Source organism: Malurus melanocephalus, unplaced genomic scaffold (assembly GCF_030028575.1).
Source record: "Malurus melanocephalus ecotype Western Australia unplaced genomic scaffold, MMel_1.1 scaffold_566, whole genome shotgun sequence".
In the NCBI taxonomy this organism is placed as follows: Eukaryota; Metazoa; Chordata; class Aves; order Passeriformes; family Maluridae; genus Malurus; species Malurus melanocephalus.
Window position 1 is genome coordinate 110,385 of NW_026623798.1, and position 19,900 is coordinate 130,284.

The window sequence follows — 19,900 nt, forward strand, 5'->3', positions numbered from 1 at the left end:
TTTGAGCTGGGAGCTCAAAAGGGCCCTTCTGGATCTAGTCTGCACAGCTTTTCTAGGGAAGGCTTGTTCATTGGTGTAAGCCACCCAAGTTCACGTTCAACCACATTTTCACTCACTCCTTTTGGGCCAGTTGCACTGGAAGGTACTGGGGAGAGGAGATGTGGTCAGGAGGAAGGAGACACACAGGCRTTTTGGCACTGGCTTGCTCAGTTACATTTTATCACACAGAAAAACAAAACAACAAGAAATTCCCCTCAGTATGCTGAGGCAGCCTGGCAAGGGCTGGGGGCTCCAGCCCGTGCTTGTGGGCCCCAGGCCTGGCCCTGTACAACACTGGAGACCACTAAGATGGAGGCGTGCAGGGCTGGGTCTGAGGGAATAACACTGGATGGTGTTTGGCACCTGGAAAGGGCACAGCCTGTGCCTGGCGTCYGGAGTCCTGTGGAGTCACAGCAGAGCAGGAGGGCCTGGAGCAATGTCAGGGCTTGGTGGTGGGTGACAGGACAGGACACAGCAGCACTGAGCCCCTCTTCCTGGAGAAGTGCAGCGAGGAGCTGGCATCCTGGCACTGGGGAAGTGGTGAAACATCTGACAGGCAAGGAGCATTTCTGTGCCATGAGAAACATGTCAGGCAGATATGTGAACCTGCAGGGCCTGGGCTGGACTGGGCTGGCTGCTGGGCTGCAAAGCTGGACCATATGGTGATTTCTCAGGTCATTTTAAGGACTTCTTAGAGCTAGAGCTCTTTTGGGGTTCACACTAGTGAATCTGTGGCTATTGCAAGATCTGAATCCTGAGCTTGATGTTTGGTTGTCTCAGAACACTTGACTCTGTGGGGGTGCTGCTCAGGGACCTGGCTTGGCGTGTCCCCATTAAATTTGCCCAATGCACTAAACTGGAGGCTGCAAGTCCTTCCTGACTGAGCTCTGGAGTTGGACAGTGACTGGGAACTTCTAACTAGTGTGAACTTCCCACAGGTGGCCAAGGCAGCACAGCCTGCTGGCTGTTGTCACATGCTAATGTGGTGGCATTGCTCTGGGCCCGGTTGAAGAACGCCTTCTCTCCCCCTTCACTACTGTGTCTTTCACCATTTTGGTCCTGGAGCCTGGCTCTGGGCTAGGTGTCCCAGGTCTGTGGTGTCAGTAGGGACAGCCCTGGAAACCCTCTCATCTGTGTTTGGCCTTATACTGCACACGCCACGTGGTCCAAAGAGCAGCTCTGGACCCTCCCTTTGCAGCTTCCCACAAAGCGCTCTGCTTTGTCCTCATGCTGCTGCTGGTGTGGCTGTGCTCCTCACCTCTGTGCTGAGGCTGCTGTGTGGCACCTTCAGCAGCTGCTCTCCCTCCCCTTTCTGAGCACAGCCATGCATGGCCAAAGCATACATCAGCACAGGCTRCAGTGCCTGGAAGATAATCCTTTGCGTTGTTACACAAAGGTGCCAAATAACCTAATGGACACTGGCCACAGCCTCCAGCCTGTGGCTGAGGCCCTCAGCCACGTGTGGGGCAGTTGAAGAGCAGATGGCTGCTGTGGGTCCGTCCCCTACCTGCTCTCAGTGCTGTGTCCAGGTTCCATGYGCTGCTCAGTGCCACAGCTGGAAGGAGTGATAAGCCGGCTCTGCCGGCCGCAGGGCTCGCATATATACACGGAGGTGAGTATGTACAGGGAGGCTGGTGGGGCGGGTTATGAGCATGCAGGCAGCAGTGGCTGGGCCTCCTAGGGCACACAGGACAGCAGCTCCCAGGTAAGGTCACTCGCCTGCTGCATGGCAGCTGGGGCTGCTGGTGCTCCCATGGTCTGTGTGGTGTGCGAGATGACATTGGCACGGCCACCCCTGCTCTGGCCTCAGCAGCAGGGAGTAGCAAAGATCTTGAGTRCAAGATCAATTGGAAAAGGCCACAATGCCAGGGTTCTGCGGTGGCCCTGCAGAAGGAGGCAGGCTGCGGRAGAGGGGGTTGAGCCATGGAACAGGGTCCAGACATGCTTTGAGCCTGTCAGGCAGGCATGGGTCAGGGCTGGCAAGGCTGGGTTTCTGCTGGAGCAGAGCTGGGTGTGGAGCACTGCAGAGCATTTGACTGGAAGCAGATCGAGGGTTTGCTTGTGGGAATGAGCCCCACAGCTTCACAGGACTAGGGTGGTGGAGGTCCTGGGGCTCATCCCAGCCTGTTGCAAATGAGCTCTGAGAGACAGAGAGACTGCTCCTTGACCTCGGTTTTACCCCTCTGCGATGCGGTGTGTTCGGAGCACTCCAGATGTGGAAGGTAGCAATGACCTGAAAGTGCTCAAAATGGCAGATTAATTGCTCAGTGATGTTTGTGGCCATTACCTTTCCCAAGCAGCCTGAGCYTGTCCCAGCCAGCACATGTGCAGGGAATGGGGCTCAGCTGGCCAGAACCCGGTGGCCTTCAGGCAGTGTCCGTTGAGCTCGTGCTCTTTGGGGCTTTACAGAACACTTGGAAATGGGTTATTTACAGTTTAAAGCGTTGATCTCCAAGACAGGACCAGTGCTTCTGGAGGGCCTAGGAGCAACAGTCTGTTTGTTCATGGGTGTCTGTGCCTCATCCAGTATGCCAGGTCCCCCACAGTGTCCCATAGATGCCACATCCTCCCAGCGGGCAGCCTGTTTCCTGCCCCTCTGAGGCACTCCAGATGCTTGGGGATGCTGGCAGTCATTGGCGGTTTCTGCTGCCCAGTTTCCTTCTCTGACTGTCATCAGACTTGTGCACGCGGAAACACTCCTTCAGGTTCTGGGCTCGGATTTTGGGGTTCAGGATCTCCTCCCCCATAGAACTGGGGAACCAGCCTCTCTCCTGGTCATGAAGACGTTCCCCAAATATCCAGCCTGAGCAGAGACAGAGACAGGCATAAGTGGGGAAGGACTGGGCCTTTCTCCTGCACTGGGACAGTTGTGCTAGAAAGAGCCACTGGAGCTGGCAGAGTTTTCTGAAAGCTACTCAGAGGCTGTGCTGTAGCAGACACAAGTTGTCTATCCAGTAAGAAGGCCTGCTCACCTAACAGCACCGTGTGAGAACAACTGAATGAAGGGATGCCAGCAGAAAGCAGTCACTGCTGCCACCAAGMACCCTCTGCTGCCCCTGGAGCCACAAGAGTGGTCCACAACAGAGACCCAGCATGACTGAGACCACCAGCTACAAGAGTGCCCCAGAGGGCAGGACTGGGTGGCTGTGAAGCATCATGAAGGTAAAGACAGCACTGGGTTGAATCTGGGGTGGTTGTGCCAGCTCTACCATGGTCCACAGCTGGTGCTGGGACAGCTGCGCCAGTGTTGCCACAGCTGAGGCAACCTGGATTGGCTGTTCAGAGAAGGCAGTAGCTTCCTTCTCTGGCTGTGATGCTGATGCTAGAGCCTCTCCCTGGCTGGAGGGAGAGACTCACAGCTGTCTGCCTGGAGCAAAGCTCATCCTTCCACAGGGACTCCCAGCCCATTCCCCAKCCCATCCTCCATACCGTCGTCTGTCTTGTCCAGAATGTTGAGGACATCAGCCAGTTCTAAGGAGAGCTCATCAGGCTGCTGGGCCACGTATGGGTGGACACACTGGATCTGYGGGCAGTCTGCCAGGGAACAGGGCAAGAGTGAGGGATGGACTGGGATGGAGGCCCCTGAAGGACAGCCCAGCTTGGGTGGGTGTAGCCCCCTGAGCTCTGCACGTGGTCCCTCTCATGAGGTATGAGACCCTGGGGAAGCCAGGGGATGCCCAAGCCATAGGGRCTGGGGAAGCAGCTCTTGGGAAGGGACCCAGGTACACATCACCATCACAGTGCCAGCCATGGGCAGCCTGGGTGGGAGGGAGAGTATCGGTGCAGCCCAGCCCAGGTTGGAGTGGGATGAGGTTGGCGCCAGGCCCAGAGACAAGCAGGTGTTTATGGTGGAAAATAGGGGGAGCCCAGGGAGAGGGTTCAGCTTTGGCAAAGGTCCCAGATACGTGGCTGGACTGAGATCAAGCAGAATGAGGTGCCCTGTGGTAGGGGTGAAGAGCTCCCAGCTCCCATGCTGTGTCTCTTACCGACAAGTCTGGATGTAAATGAAACAAATTTGGTTCTCCGGTTTGGGGCTAGTGAAATCATCCAGCGCTTCATTTCACTCCTGGACAGGGGAGACAAACCAAGGCCATGAGCAAGAGAGAGCTGTAGGGGCCCCAGCTCTTCTGCCAAGCCAGTCCYGGACTTCACATTCCTCCTCCCAGCCTTTTTCTGCCTGCCCCTCCAGGGTCCTGGGCTCAGTGCTGATGCTGAGCCCCTCTGTACACATCCTGGCTGGGATGTCACACATGGCACAGTACTCCAGGCGCCGCTGCACAGCCCTGGCTGACCCCACAGGCAGCACGCTCCCTCTCTGGAGAGCAGCACTGCTGCTGACAGCCAGCAGTGAGGTGGGGGGCCTGGCATTCTCTGAAAATTAACMAGCAAAGGCAGCTGCTGGCTGGGCTGGTCAGGAGCAGTTTCTCCTGGAGATAAGCAGTTACGGGAACCGTTTATTCCCGCAACTGTTGTGTAGGAGCATTTAAAGGGCAGAGCCTATAAATCCTCTTGCAGAAGAGCACTGCAGCACACTGAGGGTACCACTTCCTTGGCAGCAAGACCCATGCAAACAGCACACTGCAAAACCTGGTCCTGCAGTGGGAGTGTGAAGATCTCACAAATGCTGGAGAAGCCCCATGCCTGGCTYCCCCCAGGCTTCCCTCAGCCCCACTTGAGTTCACCTTCACAGGCTCCAGCTCCTGCCTCCTCCTGGAGGACCATCTGTGCTCTTGGCTGCCAGAGAGTAATAATTTTCTATCTTCTCACATGGTTTTAATGCCTGAACTTGATACACATGGAAAACCATTGTAGTGTCTTCTGGGAGGAGAGGGGCCTGCAAGGGGGACGTAAAGGACAATGCTGGCAGGCAGGTCTGTGGGGTTGGGAATACGTTGCACTTCAGGGATGAAGCAATGACAAAGACCAATAGAAGCTCTTGCAGAAGACATTCAGGATGAGGGCCTTGTGCACAGAGGAGCTGTAACGTAGAGGTCAAACACAGAGTCTTACTGTGCTTGTGGCCCTGTCTGCATGCTGGCCCTGCACACAGATCCTTGCAGGGCTCTGTGAGTCCACCCACAGTGCCCAGCTCCTCTCAGCCTGCAAGGAGCCCCCTGCACTCCAGTTCTATCAGTGCAACGAGTTGTGTCCAAGTAAACCGTCAGCTCCTGGCAGAGCCCACCCAGGGCATGAGCTGCAAGCTGCCACTAAGCAAGTAATTGTCGCCTGATTCAAGAGCTGTGAGAGCTGTGGAACAAATGTAGAAGACTGTTTGGTGGCCACGTATCTCTTCTAATTGTTTAGTTTTTCAGGCTGTGCCCCAGTACTGCCTCTATCATTCCTACAGCTCTAGAACAGCAGCCTTCAGCAGTTGCTATGTCACATCTCAGTGCTCAAGACCTATTGGCAAGCCATGTTGTGGATCACGTACTTGCTGTGGCCACCTAAAAGATGGGACAGGATGCAGAACATGGACCTACAACTGCCTCCCCTGAGCTGAGAAAATCCTGGCCTGGTTTATCATTTGCTGCACAGCCAAGCCTCACAGACGTCACACATGCGCTCGCCCTGCATAGTGAGACTGACATCTCTATTTTCAGTGTAGCAGAGCTGCAGACACATGTCTGGGGAGAAGRTGCAGCTGCTCACTGTAACTGGGGGCTCATCATCCTGATGTCAGTGCTGTGCTGGCAGGTRTCAGGGTGCAGCCCCAGGGCTGGTGTTCATTTAGGAATATGGACGATGAACACCAGCCTACGGACAGCAGACAATATCAGCCTGGGGATGTGCATTGTCTCTAGGAGCTATTTAGCTGGTGGCATAAATGCTGTGCCTAGAAAACATGGGCCTTGTAATTCCTGGGTCATGAGAAAGCCATGACCTTTTCTCCAAAACAATCGGGTCTGTGCTAGCACAACTGAACCATTTGCCTAGCCTGAGCTTGTTGGAGCCTGAAGTGAAAAACCAGTGAGCCAGAAAACCTGCGTCCAGGGAGACAAGGAGGCCCTGAGAAGCAGAAGATGCACAAGAAGACATTGGCTGTGAAGGCATGGAGGAAGCAGCTTTTTCTCCCACCTTCACCTACAAACATGAGACATTTTGCTTCATAGGGCTGGTCAGGCATGGCCATGATCCTTGTGAGTCAGTGGAGCCWTTGTAGTGTGCTAGTGTATATCCTGCTTGGTTTTACTTTTTGAATATGCTGCAGGCTATAAATCAGCTGGACCCCTGTGCCTGGGCTGATTTCTGACCTCTCTGTCCCAGAACATGATCTGCCTGTTTGTCCTCCACCCTGGATGCCTCAAATACACTGTACAGGAGAGAAACCTGCCTAGGYGACCAGTGCCTTTCAGTAGCCTTGGGGGAGTGATGCTGGGGAAAGTTGGCAGAGCCAGTCCAGCTGCAGCAGAGGGATAGCACCCTGCTCACTCCTGGAAAGCCTGGACAGCTGGCCCCCATGCAGACAGGGTGTAGGGAGAGAACACTGCTGAGCTCTAGCAGGGTGACTGGTACTCACTGGGATGATGCCTTCAGCATGTAGCTGGCCTCCCGGTCATCTGCATTCTCCAGCAGCCTCAAGATGAAGACATTGGCCAAACTTTGCCCCTGATCTTCTAACTCCTCTACCCGAAGAAGCCCTCGGGGAGCAGAGTCAAACACTTGGTACTTGTCCCTGGGAGAGATTAGAGGATTAGAGCGGAGATTAAGAAATACTGTGGTTATCACAGAAGACTTTGACTTCAGTCACCCAGAACTGTGCTGAGGACACAGACCAGGAACTGATGCATGGCAGGAGGAAAAAGGATGTCCTGCTGTGGGAAGGGATGAGTGTGTGGCTATGAAAACCCACGGCAAAGCAAGGAACCCTCTCCTTGCTCTGCCCTGGCATCCCTCATGGCCTGGAACAAGTTGCTTGCTCTATCTGATCTCCCCACATCCAAAACACAAGTGGCGCTCCCTCGAAGGGGATTGTGAGGCTTAATTAATTCCTGTTCATAAAATGCCTCTGTGTTTTTTGGATACAAGTAGCCACAGAAGCAAAACATTTCCCAGTATACAGACACAGTGGCGACAAGTTCATTAGGAATGGTGGACGGGCGAGATGTTCCCTACCAGTTGGTCTAGTTCATGCCACAAAGAGTGTGTTGTTCTCTGCTGCTGTATTTCACCAGTGTCTGCTTGCACAAGACCCAACACTTAGCATGACAACATCCTCCTCTTCCACCTGAGGCAGGTTACACTGTGTCAAATATAACCACCGGCCTCAGGCCGCAATTTATCCCCCTCCCTGCTGCTCAAACTTTCTAATCAGCTTTATTAGAGGTTTAACTGACTAAATCTGAGCTGTACATCAGGCAGCTATGAGTCAAAAATCGCTCCTTGACAGGAAGACAGGCCTCCTGGGTCAGCCCACCAGCCAATGTAACTCATTGCCACACTGCAGAAACTGCTGGATATCTGGTTGCTTACTCTGATGGGAGATCYAGCCTGGGTTCTGTTTAACTCCTGTTTGCCATAAATTTTCAGCTGGAGAGAGTTGTGTCCCCCATGAAGAGTCAGCTGTGCTCAAAGGCAAGGTGACTGCTGGAAGTTGTGTACTGGTCAGGGCAGGATGCCCATCCTGTGCCTGAGGGGCAGGATGGGGGTCACAGCATCACATCTTAGAAAACCCAGGGCAATAGAACTAAGGAAGTATCCTGTGTACTGCCTGAATTTTGCACTCACCCAGGAATTTGCCGGCAAATCACCAGCAGATCATTGAAAAGGAACAAGTAGATTTCTCTGAAGAGTTTCTTGGTGCGAAGTGTTCGTGATGTCTTTGGACCATTCATTTGCTGCAGCTCCCCCTGCTTCAGCAGCCAGCGRGAGTGAGAGATGATGGGTACAGACTAGAAGGGAGGAAAAGATGGCAAAGTTCAGGAGAGCAGCAAAACCCCACGGATTCATGTGGTCAGGATGCTGAAAGCAACAAGAGATGCAAAAGAAAGGGTGGTGAGCTCCYACCACCACAACTTGCACTGCAGAGGCTGGAGCAGAGCTGCAAGAAGAGGGCAGTGTGCTCTGCCATCCACGTAGCCCAGCACAGTGTGATGGAACTCGGACAGGGGCACAGCAGGGGTCTGAGGATGAATAGACATTCTAGGATGGCAATGCATTCCAACCAAACACTGGAACAAAACAACAGCCTAGGCCCTGGTCTCTTTCCAAGAGATCCCAACACCTGGGCCGAATTTTCCTGGATAGGAAGACTGACTTTCAAGATTATGGATTTGGCCTTTTGGCTTCATAAGCCCCCAGGTTAAACAGGTTTTCCTTGGTTGGGTCTGTCCCAATCAGGAGGAGATACTGTCCATGCAGCTACCACAGCACTTCTAGATTCTAGATTCTACCACAGCTRGACTTTTAACACATATTGTGCTAAAACCAAGAAACCCAGTACAAAAAAGAACATCTTGAACTAGAAGAACACTACATTGCCAAATGACTGAAATATTGAAAAATATCAGTATAACTGCTACTCTTTCCACCTTCATTCCCAGTGTTCATTACATGCTTGGTGGCACAGTCTTTCTTTTCAACTCCTTGTACCCTTTTCCTCAGAAGACCCCTACCTGTGSCAGTTCCCAGGGCTGAGCCGCTCCAGAGATGAACCAGCTCCTGCCTCTCATTACAGCCTCAGCTTCACAAGAAGGCGGCTGTTTAGTTTCCCTAATCTACTRCTGTCCTGTGGACTGTGGTCTAGCCCTGATGCACTGGTAAAATGCTCTGTAAAAATAAAATTTTTTGGTTTTGTTGTTCATGTACATAAAAAGGATTGCTGGGAAGCTAAATATGATCCTTAAATTTTGTGAAGCAGACAGACCTGAGAAGCATCTCTATAGCATTCAAGAAAAGAACTGACAACTTTATACTCAGCACTGGAATTTCATGRTATATATCAACTGAGATCTGGTCCCACCCCTAAATATTAGTTTAGCAATTCTCTCAGAGGAAGTGTAACATATCAGTAGCAGGTATTTAGAGACTCTACATAATACATAAATACAGGAATGAATTCAAATGGTGGGACAGTCTTTCTTTGGGTAGTTTTCAGTTTTAAAGTGTTTTGCTTTGTCGCTTTTATCTACCTTTAACATAATTTTAATGTAAAATAACAACYGAAAACTGGCCTGCTTTTTGAAGARAGGTAAAAGGAAAGAGCCACACCTGAGTGCTGGAGCAGGAGCACAGTGCACAGGAGAGGTGATGGCAGCATGTCCCAGCTGTGTACATACAAACCATGCTGGCCTTGGTGCTGCCCCAGCCTCTGCAGCAAGTGTGCACCAAACACACACATGGATGCTCTGCCTGCAGCAGCCCCTTCAGAGGCTTTGGAGGGGGACAGCAGGGACCAGACACCACTGAATACCCTCTGAGAAGAGTGCAGCTGGGTTACTACTGTCATGTATGTGTGTAAAACCTGGGTGCTTTTGGTTCACTGTCTTCAAAGAGTTACCAGCTTGTGCTTGTACCTTGATCTTGAATTCCAGTTTTTTCTGAATGCTGATCATCTGCTCTGTTCGGCTCATCTTCCGAACACCTTCATTACATGCTTTCACCACCTGGGAAAAGAGAGTACAAAGGTTTGCCCCTGCTGSTGTTGAGCATGTAAGTGATGATAGACAGCATGGAAAGGCCTGACCATCATCAGGTAAGTGCCCTGCTGTAACAGGAATTGACCAAGCCAAGCTTTCTATCAGCACTGGGTTTGCATGAAAAAGAGAAGGAGAAAAAACCCTCTAAAACCTGAACATCCAAAAAGCGCCAAAATACCCAGAAGGTGTTACAGGTGGAAGCTGTCAGAGGACATGTTAGGTGCCTACATTCAGTTACTGAACCAGACAGTATAAAACAGTGTTTCTGGTTGCACAGCAAAAGGAACTGCTCATTTTCCAGATCCTGACTCACCATATATCTCATTTTCCCTATTGCCAAYGCTTGAAATGAGTTATATGTATAGTATCATCTTCAAGGAGGGAAAGAAGCCAAACATCTTCTTTTCAGAAATGCAAATGTTGTGGTTCTGCCAAGCAGCATCAGATGCAAAGGCTATGAACTGTCCCAGGGAAAGAAATACAGAGCTCAGCTGTGTTCTGAGTATAAACTTTTAACTGAAAAACCACAACCAACGTGCAAGCACTACGCTGTTACAGAGACCTTAACCTAGATGCTACTGACTGTTTCCTAAAGAGCAACTCTCTTGAGAGCTGGCTAGGTAGAAAAATTACATTGGAGAACAAGCTCCACTTTGTGCTCTGTTTCTGCCACACAGAATCCATCAGAATATCAGCAACTGAAACAGTCATCTACTCTTTGCCTCTCAAATAGAAAGAGAGAAAATAAGCCCACAGAAAAAATAAGCATCAGATGATCTGTGTTGTGATGCCTGTACCTAGCTGAATATTAGATATCTCAGCTTAAACACTTACAGATAAATGCTTAACCATGCAAAAGAACTAGCAAACTGATCACATGAGTCACTGATAACCGAATACAAACCCAGCATTTTTCCATTAGCAGCTGTAGTCATCTGCATGCTACAGGAGCAGTCTTCCTCAGGCTACTGGCCAATGGAGAAGTAATTGGCTATGAGATGTGTCAAAGGGGATTCTGCAAATACTAACTCAGTGCAGAACACCCTTCATTGGTAAGGTCCCTGTCTATCCCTAGTGATCTCCAAGCATATACTTCCTAGACTGGTTCAGGACAAATTCAAGAACCTGTTCTCTTCTAGTGTTTCAGTCAAAGCTGCAGACCCATACTGAGGCTGATGTTCTAGCACAGTTTTCAATTTCAAATACTTACGCTGAACAGCAGGAGTCAAGAGAGGTTCCAAGCTTCTGATGGGGAATGGTTGAAACCCTGTCCCAGCCCCTGTAGCTGCCAGCTATGTCCAGACCATTCAGATATGGCATTATGCCATCTAACCACATCAGGAACAGCCCAGRTGGTAAACATCCCACTGCCTCACTGGGGTTTTGCACACAGCAGTAATRAGCACAACTGAACACTACACCTACCTACCTACCAGCTTCAGGGAAGAGGGCTAAAAGCTGAGCTGTGTACTTCATTAGGAAACAGTTTTTTCTAGGTCAGAGGAAGAAGTATGTTGTGTTGGAGGAAACCTTGTACTCTGAAACAGTTGTACTCCACACCTAATTACATCTCTCATTTGGATCCATCACCTTCAAGTATCTGCAAAAATAGTTTGCGCTCTTGGAGATTCTAAGGGGAAACATTCTCTGCTCTTTCTTATGACAGAAACATACATCTATTGTTAGATTCCTTGTCTCTGACATCTAAGTGCACCTTAGCTAAGACTAGTCCATCTTTTGGATTTTAGAAAAAAAGAACCCTCTTGAAACACTGTGACAGGATTCAAAGAAATAGCTCCAGGATAGAATGTAGTCTGCAGGTGATTTTTTTCAGGGTGATGTGTGTGGGGGAAATGAGCATAGTGGTTTAATCTTAATGACCTTCCATTAACTTATTCAAACTTACTGTTTCCAGTTCCTTATGTGCATCTAGTGCAGTGGATTCCCTGTCAGACTTCTCTTCTACTTTCTTCAAAATATTCTGCAGAGGAAGAAAGGCTGTGTTAATGCTGATCCCAATGTGAGAGCAYGGAAAGGTCTTTGCTAGCCTACAAACTACGTCTGACCATCAGCCTAATTAGAGGAAAGGTGACAGAATACAATGACTCTCACCTCTTAGTTCCTCTTTCTCATTAAAAACTGCTCTCATCTGACTTTATATCTACGAGAAATATAACAGGCAGATTCTTATTTTATAAAAATAAATTAATAAGTAAATACAACTAGAGGTGACACTAACAGACAGTGTTATTGGYAATCACAGTGGGGTTCTATCATTTGGGACTGAGCTGTATCCTCCTCATCCCTAGAAGTATGTTCTCCAGCAGTGTTTAGAGAAGCTAGCAATGCACAGGAGGAAAATGGCTGACAGTCTGGCCCAAGCCACCATGGTATAGCAYTCCCATGTCATCCAGCTGTTCTACATCTGTGTGTCACCATCCTAACCATCAGGCAGCTGGSTTAATGGACTGTTGCTACCCTTTCTAGCAGCTCAACAAAGGTCCTCCTCAACTCTTGCACTCTGTAAAAACTGTCAAATTCAGCACTGACTTGGGTATGGTCTCTGGGTGAAATCTGAAATCCTTTTTCTGTAGTTGTGGAGAATGTCTGACTCTGTGAAAAGACTTCATCCGGTGATAGGATTGATTGTGGCTCTATCTAAGCCCCATTCACAGCTGCTGGAAAGGAAAATTCCAGGAGTGATCCAGAAGACCTTTATGAKAGAGAAGCGTGAAACTCTACCTGTACCAGCAGCTTGAGTCGAGTGATCCTTTGAAATGGCAGAATCAGGAAGGAAGAAAAGGAAAGGCCTTTGCACTTGGGATCCAGCTCCAGCTGTGAGATCACTTCCCGGAAGGCTGGTTTGTCCTGGCTGAGACGACAGATAGGGAAGGTGAGAACTTTTCAGTGCTAACCTGCCTGGGACTCTGGTATATGGCTGGTGAGACAAAAGCCGCTTGGTCTCAGAGACAGCAGCCTCTCCCAACAGGAGACATGAGAGGAAGAGGGGACTGAATACCTCTGGGCTTATTTTAGTTTAAATCTAGAACTATTTATAGTGTTGGGGGAGGGAAAAATAGACTTCTCATGTACAAGCTACGGCAATGTTCACATGTGTTCAGATCTAGCTCAGCAGCAAAYACTGTGTGTGTGGGTGTATGTGAATGGGGTGTGTGTCCAAGTAAATGAGTCAGAGGCACAATTATATATTTTTACACAATTGCAACTCTGTGATAAGGTGAAATTCACAGTCATAAGAAAAAGACAAGCCACAAAGTAGCTTAGGCTTGAAGGTTCCTTATTGCTTAGCTGGAGGATGGAAATCATTATCTGACCTGAGAAGGGCAGGGGCCAYGCCTGGAGCTTCCCTGATGGCGTTTACAGGAGATGAGGGTACAGATGAGCCACAGACGCGGCTGTTCAGAGCAGAGCTGTTCTGGCTGCCAAAGCTTCCTGGCAGCCACAGGCTGAGTAAGCCTAAGCAAGGCTTGCACTGCAGGAGTCCTGGCTAGTGGACTAWGCGTGGATGGAAAGAGGTTGCTAACTGTGCAAAACCTATCTGTACTGTGTGTTCCTTACAACATTCAAAAGAAGCCACTGGCACTGYTCCTCCCTGCTGCAGCATGTACCTGTGTGACAGGGTGACTCACAGCAGAATGGACCTGCATGTGTCTGAGGAACAGCCAAATGGGGGAAATTGTGATATACCTCAGGCTTTGAGTTCAGCCAAATGCTGCAAAATTCCTGTACTAGCTAGGAGCTGGAGAAGGGACTCAGTTCTTTTCAATTTGCTTCATGTATTTCCACAGGCAAAATAAACGCTGCCCTCTGAATTCACACTTGGGAATACCTCATCTCCAAGTATCAAGCTAAAATAATCCAGCCTATTGCTGCTTTGCTTCTAAGTCTTTAGATAACAATGGCTGCAAGCAAACTGCTTCTTTTCTGCAGCTGTACTGTTCATCTCTGACTGAAGGAAACCCTGTGGTACCCTCCTTTTGGAGAGAATAGCTGTCCAACCTCAACAGAGGCCCCTAAAAATGTTTTTTTTCCTCAAAAGCTGGAGAGCAGAGAAAGGAAAGGATTAGGGATTTTTACACTCTCCTAAACCAGCTACTGCTACAGGAGAAAATATATTGCAGTATGTGCAATGGGCTGTCCTGAAAGAATCCAGGAATCAGGATTTCAGGCTGTCCTGAAAGAATCCAATGTAACTAGAGAAAAATTGATTATTGGCTTTTCAAAGACAAGGTTGTAGGGCACTCTTTGTTTTGTGCTGGTATCAGAGAATTCCTGCTGGAACAAAAGACTTGCTAAACTTGGAAAATACTATAAAAATGTGTTGTATTATATCCTCAGGTCTAGGTCTGCATATGTAAAGAAAATAATTTTTTGTTGGTTTTTTTGGGGTTTTTTTTTGGTGGTGTTTTTTTTTCTTTTTTTTTCTTTTTTTTTTTTTTTTTTTTTTTTTTTTTTAAGAAAATCCTGCTGTTTTGAAAAAGAATTAATCATGAACTTTGGGAACGCAAAATGCCTTGCTGAGAAGGCTGGGAAAAGTGGTGGCTGTTCTTGTCATCTAAGATCTTGGCCTTTCATCTCTTGGCTCTACTTGCAGTTTAAAAATATGTACATTTGCCAAGCACATGGCCCTACAGTTGAGAAGTGCTGTCTTTGAATTTTCTTGCCATGTTATTTGCATACTATATCAACCCATCCTTACTGTAAAGCCTTTAATTGTGTTTTCTTTTTAGAGATGCAGTGAGAAATCAGTGAAGTCAGAAATCCTGTTTCTTTGGTATTTAGCCATTTCTCAAAAAAATCAAACTTACAGCTAAATCTGTGGCCTATGTAATTTTGCAAAATAGTTCAGCAACAAGTGCTAGAACTCACAGAAGCTGCTTGTAGGCTCTCTCCTGGTAGGTCTGGTTGGAGACGTAGGTGATGTACACAGAGAAGTGACTAACTGTGTGCTGGTAAACAATATCACACACGTCTGAGATCACAATGTTCTCCTCCACCCGCTGCTCAAGGTCCAACAGGAAGCTAGATGAGAAAAGCAGCACCGTATTAATTGTGACCTATCTGTCCCAGGCAATTCCTAGAAAGCAGCTCCTCCATCCCTCTCCAACTGTGGTTACCTACAGCCACAGCTTGCAGTGCTGTTCCGCAGCTGACTTACCGCTCGCTGACAGCCATGACATCCAGCACATTGGAGAAGAGGATGTGTGCCTCAGACTGGTGTAAGATCTTTTTCAGACGTTCATTCTCCATGAAGTGAGACACCAGCAGATTCAGACTCTTGTAATACGATGCTTCAGAAGTAACCAGCTCAAACATGGCCTGGGAGAAAATCCCAAAGAAGGAAATCAGCAGGTATCTTCTACCTCTACAGAGAGGCAGAGCAGGCTGCTGCCCAGCCATGGCTCTTGCACCTACCCTGCAGGCCCAGACTGCAGGGAGAGGTAAGCCCACAATATGGCACCTGTTAGAGGGGACAGTGACTTCAGTGGGGAAGTTTTCCTCCCACTGCCTTCAGCCCCAGCCTAAAGGAAATACAGCTGTTACTGTCCCTGATCAGCCCTGGCCATACACTTTTCTATCCCAATTCACAAAGAACCAGAACAAGACACAGTAGTTCCTAACTAYTACCAGAAATCATAAATAATCTCCAAATGTCCACCTTTGCTTATCCTGTTAGAAGAGAAAACTCTGGAGAAAAGCCTGACTTCCTCAGGACTAGGATGTTGTCTGTGGAAGCAGAAAGACAAATTGGTGGTTTGGTTCAGTGATAAAGAGCAGTTTAATGAGATGAAGATATAAAGTCTTCTACCTCCAGCAAGAGCTGCAGGGACAGTCCTCTATTACCATTGAGAGATCCCTCACTCACTGGGTGATTATTTGTTGTCTTTGTTCAGAGGTAGATGTAAAGGTGTTTATTTACACAACTACTGAATCCATTGGTTGAAGTAAGATTAACTGAAGATTCTCACAAGAGCTTCAAAACKGAGAAGTTGTTAGATCCTTCAGGCACCTCTTGCTAAAGGTATATGTTGGGATCCTTGTCCTGGAGCTGGCCCATGCTGCCATTGCTAGGAGAGGAAGCTCTTGCAAAGTTTTGTTTCCTTGAATCTAAAACTGCTTCAACGCTCCCCTCCTGCCCACAGCTCCTCTGTTGCACTCTGCTGAGGGCAAAGCTGGCCAGGCAGTGAGGGTGYTGGCTGCAGAGGCCCATCTAGAGTCGAGGAGGTTTGATGGAGCCACAAGTACACRCAGTGGGCTTTGTGATGTGTACATAGAAGACTATCTTCTAAATTTCTTGGGGGTCTGTCTTGTGGCTTGGTTGTTGTTTGGTTTTTTCTCTTTAAAGAAATTATTTGGAATTCTCTGCTGATCAGTTTTTGGCCTTTTCCTGGAAATATCACTGTGCATCACATAAGAACTTGAGGTAGTGACAAGTTCTGTCCCTGCTGCAGTCCAAGATCAGGTGGATGGGCACAGCAAAAAGGGACTGTTACTCAATCCAGAGCTGCTAAAATAGTAGTTGAAGTTGTATCAGCTCTTTGTGGGGCTGGTAGCCTAGGAAATGTTCCCAGTGGGCAGTTAAGTCCAACAGGTGGTCCTATCCTGCACCAGAGGAGGAGGCTGTGCCTGCACAACCCCCAGAAGGGAGACAGAGGAAAGGGTACAGATGAACTTAGTCATTGACCATGGAACAGAGAGCATTTAAGGAATAAGAGAATGCTGGATTTTTTTTCAAGGCCAGAATCCTAATGAAGAAAGTGGAGGAGTATCAGCTCAGCTTCTCCCAAAWGCTTTACCCAGGTGCCTGGTGAACCTAGGAGAAAACCTCTCTCTTTCTGTGTGACTGGCTCAAAAGTCCTTAAATKCAAATTTTACAGCCTTAACTGTACATTTTTATTTGATAAATAGTGGTAATAGGCAAAGATATACAGAACATGTTGGGACAACCTGTCCCTTCCAGCTATTCTGGAGCTTGACACCTCCAATCTTTTTGCACTGCAGCTTTCGAGAGACTCCAAGCCAGGAGTTTTTTTCTGCCAAATTTGGTTATAGAATTTGTGTGTGTTTGCTGTTTGCTAGACTAGAGGGTGCTAGACCTGCAAGGGCAGGTGCAGAATGCAGGCTATACTAAAGAAATAATGAAATCCATAGTGAAGATATCTGGCTCATTTGTTCCAATAGGGACAATAACAAATCACTTTCCATGACACTTTTCAAGCATCCACTGCTATTCCTATCAAGCTTCTTGTTTTGATGCTCAGAAATTTCTTTTTTTTTGTTTTGTCTTGCACTGACAAGCTGCTTAGTAATTTCCCATCGTTGCCACTAAGAAACACCAGATTCCTCTTCTTGTTCTAGTCTGTTTCACTTKGAAGATTATTTCAGATGACCAGCTTTTTCTCTGATTGTTTAAGCCCTGTTCTGTCACAGCTACAGTGTTCCCTTCCTCAGCTATGAAAAGGGGTGTTAACTTCAACTTTCTTTCCATTTGTGTACCAACATTTCTCCCTGTGGTCAAAATAATACTCTTGCTCCACCTTTCTCRGCTGAAGATGTGCAAGCTCTTCTAGTCCCTGTGTTTACTACAGCCTGGAAGGTAAAATGCATCAGAAAAGTACAGTTTTGCCTTTAAGACGTTTACTCCAGAATTCCTCCTGTCCTGTACTTCAGGAAAATTWCTCTAGTTCTTCTTCATGAAACAGAACATTTTACACTAACTAAATTAAGCCCTCATGTACAGCTCACTCTCACAGTTCACATCCAACATGAGTAGGGTTCCAGGACTGCAGAAGGAAGCAGTGCTTGCTTACAGCAAGGCTAAATTCAACAYCATCTCTTCAATAACCTCAGAGATTTCTCTCGCCCTCCTTGTTTTCTGACCTTGATTCTCCTCACAAAGCAAATTCTCCACTTTGTCTGTTCAATGTTCAGGCAATTTCACAGCTTTCTGGCTTTGAGCAATTTTACAATCCCTTACTGTGCTAATCCAGAACAAGCAGGAAGAAAATTTCAGGTCTGATAAACTAAGAGTGGAAAAGGCACAGCACTTCTTTATGGCAGCACCATCCCATTCTCCAGCTGCTTTATTTTTCTYGTTATTTTAACAGAGAGAAGAAAATTGAGCACACTTAATGTTGGGATTTAGCAGCACAGAGATTTTTTTCCTTAAAACACATTCATGTGACGAATGTAACTTAACAGAAACAGCAAGATTTGAAATCTATGATGCACACTTTTAAGCAAATATTTCTCTGTATAAGATTCTTCATTTAGAAGCAAAAATGAAAAGAAATTTTTGTAATTTTTTCAAATGCCAGATTGTGTTTGTAATGCTGGCACTTGGAAGTACCGTGCTTTGCCAGGTAAACAGAACAAATCTGATATGGAAATAACCAGCACAGAAGAAGAACATGGAAAAGCAACAAATCATTTCCGTCACCTTCAGCCCTTACCCTGATACACTTAAGAGCCAATGCTTGCTTGCCCCAGCTACTGTATATAAATACCAGTGCCCTCCACCAGRGGTGTGAATAACACAGCCCTGCCCATGATATCCTTGGGGTGCACAAGATGAGCCTTTCCATTGTGACAGTCAAGTTACAGCCTTAGCCAGGACTGGCATTGTGTGCACAAGGTGTTCATCAGTGTGGATAGTGTAAGTCCAAGTGAATTTCGGAGGGACTGCTTGCAGCCTGAGATGTTTTTCAGCACTTTGGGTGCAATCCCATGAACCAGGAATAAGCAGATATACTGCAACAACCATCTCATAAGAAGCAATCCTGGTGCTGGAGTACACTCAGAGTCACAGGATTCAGCCTTGGAAAGACCACTCCTCATACCACGATGCACATCACACAGTAAACAAGGTTTGCCATTTCCACCGTTGGCTATGAATGCAGAGCTATGCAGTGACAAAGAGCACTCACACTCCTCATGCTACCCAAAATAGCAACCAGTTGTAAATTGTTGAATGACTGATGTTGTCATCACTTGTGACAGCTACCCCTACCCACTCCTTTTACTGTCTCTTGCAGTCCTGTAAGTCAACAGCATATGGCTCTAAAATAGTGATGTCACTGCACTGCATCACTTAATGCAAATGCATATAATAAATGCAAATACCTCTCATTATTTTTTATTGTTTGCAATAGACTCAAAGTAGCACCAATTAAATATAAGGACATTTATCAAGCTCTATCTCTTCTATTTCTATTAGTGCCATCATATTCAAAACTTTATAATTAATGGTTGCATTCTTCTAAGATTTCTGGTGGAAAATTGTGTGTCCTGCTAGTAACTTCAGAAAATTAATGTGCATTGGAACCAAAAGCTCTTTTGTAAAATCCTTCTCGTTATCCCTCTTTCTTTGTAATGTGCTCCTAACACTGAATCAGAAAASAGAAAAGACATTCCTTTTGCTACAGAAATGTCCAGAAGCAGTAGTATATAGAGCAAGATCTGCAATTTCACAAAAAGGAGTGAGTGATGCAAACTGGTACAACTCAGAAAGTACTCAGCAGGGCAAGGCTTGTCCATGACTGCTGTGAAGCTTTTAATTTTAAAATCTTGATCACTTTGCTTAATTCACTTTTCCTTTTTAAAGCAGCAACACATTTAGGAAACATTCTGCCTTTCCCCATTACCTCTTGCAGCTTGATCTCATCTGGCTGGAGGATGCTGAGGACACCACTGCTCTGGACCTCAGGAAGATCCTGCCATAAGTTGAACCTGGAGTTGGAATTTCTCAGCAAATTTATTTGTGGTGGAGCTTTATTTTCGATTGTACTTGTGGATTCTGCTTCAGATGGGGTTTCCTCACTGGGTGAGATCTCCTCAGGGTCTGTCTGTGAATCCTGCAGTCGCCTGGTTTCAATCTCCTCGCGTGTAGATTTATCTCGATATTCCTGATACAAGAGCCCTAGGAGGGAACATAACAGATCTGAGAGGATATAGCCAAATGAGGCAGTAAAAAAGTATTGTGGGAAAGGACAATTGCTTTGCATTAGTTTACCTCAGCAGAGGTGAGAGAGATCCCTTTCRTTCAGAGTGAAAAGCCAATTATGGCATTCCTATTTCAGCCARAAGTGGAAACTATAAATGGAAGGTCATTTCTAAATCTAAAATGTTGTCAGCAATCTGCTCTCACAAAACATTTAGTAACACAGTCAGATGAATCCATGATCACTCAGAAGACATAAAAGAAG

At 47.3% G+C, this 19,900-nt stretch overlaps 1 protein-coding gene across 5 annotated transcripts in view; it reads right to left on the reverse strand.

Moving 5' to 3' along the window:
- Nucleotides 1-202: 202 nt before the first annotated feature.
- Nucleotides 203-19,900, reverse strand: part of NGEF (neuronal guanine nucleotide exchange factor) — a 48,687-nt gene continuing 28,989 nt past the window's right edge. For all 5 annotated transcript variants that reach the window (XM_057382373.1, XM_057382372.1, XM_057382374.1 and 2 more), the window contains 11 exons: nt 19,340-19,614; nt 14,854-15,014; nt 14,565-14,717; nt 12,417-12,546; nt 11,581-11,655; nt 9,552-9,641; nt 7,765-7,928; nt 6,557-6,712; nt 4,026-4,105; nt 3,469-3,573; nt 203-2,842 (listed from right to left, as the gene is read on the reverse strand). In XM_057382373.1, the coding sequence (XP_057238356.1) occupies nt 2,670-2,842; nt 3,469-3,573; nt 4,026-4,105; nt 6,557-6,712; nt 7,765-7,928; nt 9,552-9,641; nt 11,581-11,655; nt 12,417-12,546; nt 14,565-14,717; nt 14,854-15,014; nt 19,340-19,614 (1,562 nt within the window). In that variant the 3' untranslated portion in view covers nt 203-2,669. The remainder of the gene's footprint in view (nt 2,843-3,468; nt 3,574-4,025; nt 4,106-6,556; nt 6,713-7,764; nt 7,929-9,551; nt 9,642-11,580; nt 11,656-12,416; nt 12,547-14,564; nt 14,718-14,853; nt 15,015-19,339; nt 19,615-19,900) is intronic.